The 12,022-nt window shown below is 38.4% G+C and overlaps 1 protein-coding gene across 4 annotated transcripts in view; it reads left to right on the forward strand.

The window, feature by feature from the left end:
• LOC120778857 (dipeptidase 1) overlaps window positions 1-12,022 on the forward strand; it is a 119,225-nt gene that overhangs the window by 75,375 nt on the left and 31,828 nt on the right. For all 4 annotated transcript variants that reach the window (XM_040110897.1, XM_040110904.1, XM_040110888.1 and 1 more), the window contains one exon: window positions 9,531-9,681. In XM_040110897.1, coding sequence (XP_039966831.1) covers window positions 9,531-9,681 — 151 coding nt within the window. The remainder of the gene's footprint in view (window positions 1-9,530; window positions 9,682-12,022) is intronic.

The raw sequence follows: 12,022 nt of genomic DNA on the forward strand, positions 1-12,022 counted from the left end.
TAACTAACAAAAAATCAGATGGATTTAATTCTAGTAACGACGGAGACTTTCCAATTGGCTCGTCGTGTACATATGTTTACGTAGAGTTTATGAAACTTAAATCCTTTGAAGTCGAGCAGACTTTAATAAAAATATTTCTAAATATTTGTTGTTGCGCTTTCACCTAATCTGGCAGATGGCGTTGCTTTCGAAACTGCTCTTTGATCTATTTTTGATTTTATGTAAAGATTAAAAATGACGAAAAAGTTAAACGGGATTTGTATTTAAATACGGCATGACATTAATCAGTTCATAGGCGAAATCAGCAATGTTGGGGGTTCTATGGGGTTTATAACGACATTCGCTTTTCAAAATTTTAACGTTTAATGAAACTATTGTTCATCTGAAGCTATAAGTTAGGTTAGTTTTGTTGGCAGATCCAAAGATCCCACTAATATATGCACTCCTTCGTACTGCCATAAAAGCAAAGCGCTTTGAGGCCAATAAAAATTTGCTCGGGCGTTCAATTTCTATTTCCATCAGTTCGGTAGAACATCTGAAAGTGTGAGCTATTAAGCGTTTAAATCTTGATCTCACAACCGCGGTACAGTAAGAATGAAGTGCTGAGATGATTCCAACTCGTCTCAAACAGCCGAGCGTAGTCGTGATGGGAAATTATTGCCACGTGTGTGGTCGCCATTTAGATTTTGGTTGAGATTTTCTTTATATAAAAATAATCAAGAAGATCTTCCCTTATAAGCACATTCTCATGTACAGGATTCGAGATATTTGAGTGAAAATAATAAGTTAGTCCATGCAGCAGAGTCGCTGAAGATGATTTTTCGATGAAAATTCTAGTCATTTCCAAGTTGTTGCTCAGTCCAATTCACGAACATACGACGATTCTGGTGGCCAAGCGGCTTCATTTCTTGCGTCAATTTGATTCTGTGAGGAAGTAGGTCAAGATCTTTTCATAAAATTCGCCAACCAAGATCAAATCAGAACAAAATCGAATACGTATAGGATTACCGCTTCTCTCTCTCCACGGTTGTAGCTCATTCAGTTATTATTATTGACTATCGAATAAAATCAATATCTTTTTGTCAACTCTTCATCGTCACGTTGGCGATGCTGTTAAGTGTTATACTCATGACACTAAGAATGCATCAGAGAACAAATCTGTTACGTGGGTGGCCATTAAAAGAAGTGTGAGTCGCTAATGCTGTAAAATTTTAGAATGTTGAGATGTAACTGTATTATGCTTTTCAATAAAATAATACTAATAATAGACCAACAACTTTCCTGCAGCCTTTTCGAGATCGTGTGAGTAAAAAGCATTCTGTTCTCTCTCTTCGGGGATTTTACACATGATTTTGGCGATCCTGCACGTCTTTAAAACATTCCATCTCACTCTGATCTAGCTCTCAGGCCTTTCGAAAATTTCAGTGTATATCGTTTTTAGTGACTTTTATATTTCCTATTCCGGTTCGGTAACCAGACGGCTGCCACTTTTAGCAATATCATCAATTATTTCGTTTCCGGGAATTTTTTTGTGGTCCTGAACCCAGTATATATGCATCCGCTTTCCGTCAGTCGCTATATCTATTGCCTCCCTGCTTCTAAGGACATTCCCTGATATAACGCGAAAAGATACAACGTTATACTTACGTATATATCTTCTTTATACTGTTTCCTGCGTTGTTAGCTATCTCAGTCAATTTGCTGACAGCAAAAGCAAAGACTTTGGTATAGATGATTCTGCAGCATTGCGAACTCTTGAAAGGTCGCCTGAGATCCAGCTCCGATCAATAGACTCCACTCCAATATTGATCAGCCTGTATAGATATTTTAACTTCCGCCGAAAAAAAAACAATCCTCCTACGCTAAGCACCTTCTTTAAGTGCGCCTTTGAACTTGCTCTATCTCAAATCTATGTTATTTACCAAACCCCGACTAAACTATGCCCGAAAGTCGTTGAGAAGAGTAGGTACGAAATAGTTTAGTTATAGTTTTTTAAATCTGTTAATACTTTGGAAAACACGACAAGTTTAAAAATCTTTTTTTTTACCTTTGGAAGAAAATATCGAAGGAATGAAAACAAAACTTTTGACGTGTTATTGTTCCACAAAAGGATGTGTAGAAGAAGGATCCAGAACACAACGAAACCTTGTTCCAAATTACCATTATGGTTTTGAAACAAACATAAACTATTAATGTGATTTTTAAAAGCGTATTCCGCACCGTTTCAAGGACAGCGCACATGCGGTCGGCTTTTTAGGGAACAACAATAAAAAATTACCTGATTTTGTTTTAATGGTGGGCGTGACCCGAAAGTAAATGGTTACCTGTACTATATATTTTTGCTCCTTATTAGTTGAATATAAATATTTTAAGAAGTTTCGAACAATGGTTCGCTCGCTTCCGATGTGAAAGCTTTATACTGATGGAATAATGTCTCTAGCAGAAAATGGCAAAAAGTGGTCGACCAAAATGTTACTTTTCTGTTCATTATAACTGTAAACAAAAAGAAGTTGAAGTTTGATTAGAAATACGAAAAGACTTTTTCGACTACCCAATATTAGCATAACTGAAATAGTTTAAGATGTTTTGATATCTATAACAAAGAGTGGATTTCACAAAGTCTACAGTCTAGATAGAGGAGTATTTTGATTACTTCGTAATTGTCAAAGTTGCTTTCAGTGGAGAGGTCAAAATTAGTCGAATAGATAATATTGCTATAAATGAACTTCTACCTGAATTTTCTAATTTCGACATTTCATATAAAGCATCGGAAGGTTAGCTGGGAACAGGTAGAAAACCAGAGAAGGAAATATGGTGACCTAAATTTTAACAAAAAGCCACGGAACTCTCTACCTGCTTCTTATATAAGGACATTTTTTAGTGCAATAGATATCAAAACCGCAACGGATTTCATTCGAGCAACACGTAATATTTTAAACCATTAGCAATAAAATAACATGGCATCTCAAAACGTCGCTAATCACCTCAAGCGCCTTTACAACGGAAGGCAATAAACGAGGAAGATACACCCACTCGGAGCATCTTGGAATGTGAACCAATCTAACATCTCTCGTAGCAATGGGACAGAGCTGTTTCTAAAAGAAAAGCCACAAACTGGAGCAACGACTAAACCCGAAGTTAAGACTGAAATTAAAAATGGTAAATTGCCGGATATATCAACACGTAAATTACGCGAACGGCTTGTTCACCTGTTAGCTCTTAGCTCATACACCAGGCCAGAAATAAACTCAATCTTACAAAGGGAAGGATTACGTCCTTGTGAACGACCAACACTCGTGTATGTACTTAAGGATGTAGCACAGCTAAGTCGCAACGTATATAGTTTGCGCCCGAATATCTGGAAAGAAGTTGACGAAAATTGGCCTTATTACAATGAGAAGGAGTTGCAACAGCTGAAAAGACGCAAAGATCAAGGTTTGAGAGTTCCAAACAGCTCAATTGAACTTACACCTGAATCCAACGAAAGCCCGTCATCAACATATAGTACGAGCCCGCCACAATTAGTCGAAAATAACCACGTAAAAGGTGACAGCACATCAAAGCGGCCAACTACGGACATCGATGAGCCACAACCGGCCAAGAGAATACGCATGGAACATTCCACCGTTGATAATTGCAGGCACTCACTACGATCGACCTCCCCATCGCCTACAACAAACATAGATGTCATCGAGCCCCCTGTCTATGACTTCAGCGATTATACGGAAATCACCAACAACGAACAACGGCAGCAATATAAAGCTGCATTTGATCGATACTATGAAGAATATATGCCACTCTATCAGCAGACTACAGAGCTAAGGAGCAGTTTCCGCGAACTCGGTGCACTGATAATTGATATGCCCAAAGACTGTCCGGAATACGAGATCATAAATCAACGTATACTGGCCAAATTTCAAATCCTCAACAGCGTGGAGCAGCTTCGGCGTCAGATGCGTTGTGACTATCTACACGATAAATTGGAGCATATCAAGGAGCTTGTAACGCTCTACGATAGGAAACGTACCAAGGAAATGGCGATATCTTTCGCAAAAGCAATAGCTAAGGAATATGAGTTGAGGCAACAGCTTCTCAAAACCAAAACCGATGTTGCGGACACAGTAGTGACAATGGAGCCTGATGGAGTTCCAAACGTAAATGACGATGAAGCAGCAACAGCGACAGATGAAGAGATTCCGCCCACAAAACAGGAATACATAGGCGATATTTTGGTCAACGATCTAGCGCTGTCGGAAAGCGACAGTGATGACGACTGAGTTAATAGTTATTAGGCTTAGAGTTTAGGTTTATATGTAAATAGAAAATATGTAGTAACAACAAACAACAATATTATCTGTACGATGTGAGAGTTGGTTCTTTTAGCTAAACAAACAAAAATCGATAAATGTAAATTCGAGTTCAGGGATTTAGTAGATAAATAACTAAAACTTTTGATCTTTCATAACCATATATTCGGACATTTATCTTTGACTGGTTTTATGCTGTTCACATATCGGTAATTAAGGTTCTTTATTTAATGCTTTTTAGTAATCCTTTTTTTTGACAGATCTCGCGTGAGTCGTGTCAAGCTGTCATGTTATTTTTGTTCAGTTTTGCTTGGCATTTCATCATGGAGAGACGCTTGAACAAATCTGTAAACTATATTATCGTCAATATAATCGGCACACTGAGCGTACAACAACAGCATAACTCATCTTAAGACCCACCGTCATTATTAAATAATATTCGATCGAATAAAGCAGACGAAGCTAAGAGTGTTCACGAAGACCGTGAAGAGTGTCGAATCGGTGCCATTAGCAGTAAGTCGAACTAACGTTTGGAATGACTTGGTGCATTTTACGTCGAGATCTAAAATTGAAAGCCTACAGAATAGAGCTTGTGCAAGAACTGAAGCCGTTCGGCCTTCCAAAGCGACATCGCTTTACTCTATGGGCTCCTGAAACGTTCCAAAAAGATCCAACAATTTCGAGACAAACTTTGTTCAGTGTTGAGGCACATTTCTGAAAAGAAGTATAATTACCGCATTTGAGACGAAGAGACACCTGAAGGGATACAAGAGCTACCATTCAGAAAAAACAACGGTTTAGTGTGGTTTGTGCGACGGTTGAATCAGTGGCCCACATTTCTTCAAAAATGATGATATCACACCGTTAGACTTTTTCTTGTGATGATTTGTTAAGTCTAAAGTCTATGCGGACATTGCAACATCGGAAAAATTATTCGTACTTTCTTTTGACTTGGAAAAAGCGTTAGCTTTTCCCAATTTGATCACATCCCTAGCTTATTATAAGCGAAATTTATATGTTTATAATTTTGGATGTCATGAATTCAATAAAATGTTTGCCACATGTTTGTTTGGCGAGAAACTGAAGGATCTCGTCGGTCTTAAGAAATTTCATCTTGTCTAAAAAAGTCCATAAAGACTTACGCTGCAAACTTCGAAAAAATATAATATTAACATATTAGTATTCGTGTAACGGTTAAAATAGAAATATTAAAACCGTCTTAAGTTTATTGAAACCTGTTCAAAGCACGGAAATCAGAGCTGAATCAATTGGCATGAAATTTTTCGTAGGTGGACAGCTATTTGCACAATGACTCAGATTTTACTATTATTGAGTCAGGAGTGAAAAAAAATCAAAACATTTAAAGAAAAAGCATCGTTCCATCTAATCCAAATGACTCACTAATCTTTTTTGTCAGCAAAACCTTTAACAGAAAAGTAACCGTCATAGGGCCTTCAGTAAATTGGCTTAAAATACGCTGGATAAAGTTAGAAAGGTCTAAACCCTATCTCATACAATTCAAATGTGACTATAATGATGATGCAGAATTTCAAGCCATTAATATAAGAGAATGTTTAGTCGGTAGACCGCAAAGTTTGAAAAATAATTTTTTCAGTTGCCAAATCGATTAACTCCATCAGTCACATACTATAACAAGTAAGGAAGGGCTAAGTTCGGGTGTCACCGAACATTTTATACTCTCGCATGGTAAAGTGATAATCGAAATTTCATTATCCGTCATTTAAATATTTTTCAAATACCGTATTTTTGTAAAGTTTTATTCCGCTATCATCATTGGTTCCTAATGTTTAAACTCGTATTATACAGAGAAGGCATCAGATGGAATTCAAAATAACGTTATATTGAAAGAAGGCGTGGTTGTGAACCGATTTCATCCATATTTCGTACATGTCATCAGGGTGTTAAGAAAATATTATATACCGAATTTCATTAAAATCGGTCTAGTAGCTCCTGAGATATGGTTCTTGGTCCATAAGTGGGCGACGCCACGCCCATTTTCAATTTTTAAAAACGCCTGGGTCCAGCCTCCTTCTGCCATTTCTTCCGTAAAATTTAGTGTTTCTGACGTTTTGTGTTAGTCGGTTAACGCACTTTTAGTGATTTTCAACATAACCTTTGTATGGGAGGTGGGCGTGGTTATTATCCGATTTCTTCCATTTTTGAACTGTACATGGAAATGCCTGAAGGAAACGACTCTATAGAGTTTGGTTGACATAGCTATAGTAGTTTCCGAGATATGTACAAAAAACTTAGTAGGGGGCAGGGCCACGCCCACTTTTCCAAAAAAATTACGTCCAAATATGCCCCTCCCTAATGCGATCCTTTGTGCCAATTTTAATATCTTTATTTATGGCTTAGTTATGACACTTTATAGGTTTTCGGTTCCGCCATTTTTGTGGGCGTGGCAGTGGGCCGATTTGCCCATCTTCGAACTTAACCTTCTTATGGAGCCAAAGGAATACGTGTACCAAGTTTCATCATGATATCTCAATTTTTACTCAAGTTACAGCTTGCACGGACGGACGGACAGACGGACGGACAGACATCCGGATTTCGACTCTACTCGTCACCCTGATCACTTTGGTATATATAACCCTATATCTGACTCTTTTAGTTTTAGGACTTACAAACAACCGTTATGTGAACAAAACTATAATACTCTCCTTAGCAACATTGTTGCGAGAGTGATAGAGAATGTTGCTAACGAGAGTATTATAGTTTTGTTCACATAACGGTTGTTTGTAAGTCCTAAAACTAAAAGAGTCAGATATAGGGTTATATATACCAAAGTGATCAGGGTGACGAGTAGAGTTGAAATCCGGATGTCCGCCTGTCCGTCCGTCCGTCTTTCCGTCCGTCTGTCCGTCCGTCCGCGCAAGCTGTAACTTGAGTAAAAATTGAGATATCATGATGGAACTTGGTACACGTATTTCTTGGCTTCATAAGAAGGTTAAGTTCGAAGATGGGCAAAATCGGCCAACTGCCACGCCCACAAAATGGCGGAAACCGAAAACCTATAAAGTGTCATAACTAAGCCATAAATAAAGAAATTAAAGTGAAATTTGGCACAACGGATCGCATTAGGGAGGGGCATATTTGGACGCAATTGTTTTGGAAAAGTAGGCGTGGCCCCGCCCCCTACTAAGTTTTTTGTACATATCTCGGAAACTACTATAGCTATGTCAACCAAACTCTACAGAGTCGTTTTTTTCAGGCATTTCCATATACAGTTTAAAAATGGAAGAAATCGGATAATGACCACGCCCACCTCCCATACAAAGGTTATGTTGAAAATCACTAAAAGTGCGTTAACCGACTAACAAAAACATCAGAGACACTAAATTTTACGGAAAAAATGGCAGAAGGAAGCTGCACCCAGGCTTTTTTTAAAAATTGAAAATGGGCGTGGCGTCGCCCACTTATGGACCAAAAACCATATCTCAGGAACTACTTCACCGATTTCAATGAAATTCGGTATATAATATTTTCTTAACACCCTGATGACATGTACGAAATATGGGTGAAATCGGTTCACAACCACGCCTTCTTCCAATATAACGCTATTTTGAATTCCATCTGATGCCTTATCTGTATAATATAAGTATACATTAGGAACCAATGATGATAGCGGAATAAAACTTTACAAAAATACGGTATTTGAAAAATATGTAAATTACGTATAATGAAATCTCGATTATCACTTTATCATGCGAGAGTATAAAATGTTCGGTGACACCCGAACTTAGCCCTTCCTTACTTGTTTTATATACCGTTAGATGAAAGCTATATCTGCAGTTATGCATTCCACATTACATATTTGCATGCATATTATTAGAGGAATTTTTAAAAACAATTTGCATTACATCATCGTGTTTCTCAACTTTTCGTTTTATGTGTTAATCGGTGTGTGCACTGAGCGGCTCAAATAACACAAATGAGGTTACGTAGTGCATTTTAAAAAACATTCAGCCAAAACTATTTACTGTTTCGGCGCTTGCGAATCAGGTTGTTATGTCGTTTTTTGGGGTTGGAAAATAGGATAGTAATGAAAAACTATTTTTGATAGTGCTCGTGTCAACCTTTCCTGTGACTGACATGTGCGTAAATGCTTCTTAAGTAAGCTGTTAGCGGTTCAAATAGAGTAAAAAGGAAGCTTAAAAAGACTATGATTTAAAATAAATTATAAAAAAATGGTGTAAAAGTAAGTACATCTGTGCCCATGAAATACCATTTAAGTCAGTAGGGTAATCTGGCCTGTTTTTTAACAATTTTTTTAGAAATTTTTATTTTACAATAGAACTTTTATCACACGTCATGAGGTAATGTCAGCGCGTGAAATGAGCTTTCCAAAAAGGTATAGCATGAATCGATGCGACGAATAAAACTAGAACTACGCGCTTTCAGCGCCAACCAGCGAAAATAGCGCAAGACTTTTTTGACAACCTATTATATTGTGGAGTGTATAAACAAATTATTTCGAAATTGTTTGATAACATCTGTCGGAGAAATGTCTGGGTGAATGAGATGCGTTTTTTCACTGACACGCGGACACGATTTCTCATGTTTGGTTCATCTGAAACACAGAAACCAAATTTATTCTTAAAAAGTACGTGAATGGTTATCGTCCTTACTAGTATCTTGAAAAAATGTTGATAAATAAAAAAGTAATTAACGTTTTTTTATTTAATTTTTCCCCATGTTTTTTTACATAAATTTTGTCAAAACATTGTCAATAAATTATAAAAAATATAGTGGCGATAGCCAGGCGTTTTGTGAACATTGAAAAAAAAAAATTAAGTAAATCGATTGAGTAGTTCGCCCGGAATCATGTCCGCCAGTTTCAAAAAGTGTGTTTTGAGAAAAACGCGTTTAAAGTTTGAGGTGAGTACTCCGAGCGCTCCGAACGTCGAGCGGTATTATTATTTTTGGGCCTTTTTCGAAACCTTCCAATGAGAAAGTGGGTTTCTACATTAATTCTAAGGGTATAAGTGGACAGAAAATGCAAAAAAAAAAAATTTGAAAAAGATTACCCTACTGACCCCTTAAGTATTTATTACTGGGCATTATGTTTGTATGTTTGTGTGCGTATATGTAACCATTAACTGTCACTTAAAGTATATTTAAATATTTCTTTTGACACGCTTTCAAATCCAAGTATTGCCACCATTTTATGAATATTTTTTGTTTGTGTTGTACTTTCAGGAATTGAAGAGGTGCACAAAAGTGGAAAAATTGCCAGCCTGATTGGGGTGGAGGGTGGCCATTCGATTGGCACCAGCCTCAGCGTTTTACGTATGTTCTATCAGCTTGGCGCGCGCTATTTGACACTGACGCACACCTGCAATACGCCATGGTAAGCATGTGTGTGTGCATGTATTTGTACATATGTGTATGTGCTTGCTTGTTTTTATATATGTAAATAAAGATATGTTGGGTATTTTGTGGGAATTTCAGAAATCTATGCATGCATAAAAAATATATTTGTTTACATGTCTATAGGTGTGTATGTGTGTGGGTGTTGCCAGTTGGAAGCACACATACATACAAGTATATGAATATACAAACTGGTTTCACAATGCGCAAAACCGTTTTTTTTATATGTTTGGTTGCCCACAACCTACAAATATTCGCAATTTTCCCCATTTCAATTTTGTATTTGTATGTATGTGTGTGTGTGCATTCGTTTGAGAAGGGTCGCAAAATATGACAAACTATAATTGTAAAAGAAAGTGTAAGCGTATTAGATTTGAAGCGCCAATTCAATGCATAAATAGTCAAATTTGTCAGCACGTAGAGGAGTGGGGGCTATATGGAAAGCAGAGCTGTGGAAAATAATAATAAAAACAAGAAAACACATTGACTTCGTTCGCACCGAAGGTTTAGCACTCTTCACAAATACAAAAGATTCCTTACAAGAAGTGGATTTCGATCGACTATTTTCTATGATAGCTATATGCTATAGTGGTCCGATATGAAAAGTTTATTCAGAGATCTTTCATATCGATATCTGAAAAGCTGAGCGACCAGTTCGCACGTATATAATACAGGCAGACCGACATGACTCTTCTTCATCTTTATTGGCGTTGGCACCGGTTATAGCCGAGTTTATAGCAGATTCTAAGTATAGCCAGATCCTTCCCCACCTGGTCTTTTCAACGGAGTGGAGGTCTTCCTCTTCTTCTTTCCCCAGCGGGTTCTACGTCGAATACTTTCAGAGCTGTAGTGTTTTCATCCATGAAACCTAGTCGGCATAGCTGCCGTCTTTACTCCGTTTGGTAATGAACAGCTCGGAGAAGTCCTTCCCTATCCTGACGGATCTTTCGGTATTGCTCAACGTCAGTTTGCACAGCCGTATTAATGCCGTATTTGCGGGGATACCAAATTCAGACATAGCGGCACAAAGGCAGCTACTTATCCTGCGGCCAAAAGCAGATTTGAAAGTGAAGATGAGCTTGTGTTTGTCGATCTTTTTTTCACGGGTTTCTTCCGAGATTTGGCGCATGGTGAATATCTGGTTAGTTGTTGATTTTCCTGGCCTAAGGCCACACTCATAAGGTCCAATCAGTTTGTTGACGGTGGACTTTAATTTTTCACACAAGATGCTCGATAGAACCTTATATGCGGTGTTGAGGAGACTTATCCCACGGTAGTTGTCGCAGATTCTGTGGTATTCCTTCTTGTGGATTGGACACACTTAAATTCTAATGTTTTTGTTGGATACCTAATCCCAATTAGGATAGTTAGAATTAGATAAGTTGTCATCACAGTCATCCAACGGTAGGCCCAGGCAAAGTGCTTTCGATTGGGTCGGACCATAGTGGGAGGGTCCAGATATGAAGGGTTAGCAGGGCATGGAAAGAGGTGGGTAGTGTCATGCGGAGACTCGTTGCACGCTGGACTAATGTTTGATATGTTCTGGATAAGCAGACATTTAACCTGTTACAGCGTCGCGAACGCAGCTGCGCAAGGATCACTCTCGATTCTCGCTGCAACTCGAGCCCTTCGTCTGCAATGGTTGTTTGACCCCAAGTACGCCATTCACTAAAGTCGTTAAAGGTGTTAATGCCTCCACTGTAAATAGCGGGCAGTGCATATTTGAAGTTTGTTGCGTCCGAAGTCTGGTCGACGTATTGTTTTATGCCATTGACGTAGTTGAGAAAGGACCTCTTGATGCTCCAAGCAGTTGAATGCAGAGCAAGATTTCTGCAAAGCACTCCAGCAGAAACTGCTTGGATAGGGGTTCATTAAGCCTGCTTAACTGGGAGCATGCGGGCCTCATCGAGCAGGTGTTCGATGGAAGTCATCAAAAGGCATCTTATTGTGTTCGGAGTGCAGTGCTCGGACATTTTTGTAGCTTCCTCGTCTGTGTTTCACTGCATCCAGGCGAGCGTATTGATGCTGCGTAGTTAAGAACCGACCGGTCGATTGCCTGAAAGATTTTGGTGCCATATGAATTGAAGCCAAGAGAAATGAAAGGACGATGTTGCATATCAGAAATGCAGCCTGAACGGAACAAAAAGAAGTCGTTTTTGCAACGAAGTTTGACTGGTAACGAAGCGTAAACCCATTACGACACTTCTAGACGTAAAAAATTATATGCGAAACCTAGCTATACAGCCATGTCAACCGAAAAGCTGAATACCCATGACGACAGTTTCATGATGCAGGGTATTCAGGGCTCAGTTCTTTCTTAT

Source organism: Bactrocera tryoni, chromosome 1, assembly GCF_016617805.1.
Source record: "Bactrocera tryoni isolate S06 chromosome 1, CSIRO_BtryS06_freeze2, whole genome shotgun sequence".
In the NCBI taxonomy this organism is placed as follows: Eukaryota; Metazoa; Arthropoda; class Insecta; order Diptera; family Tephritidae; genus Bactrocera; species Bactrocera tryoni.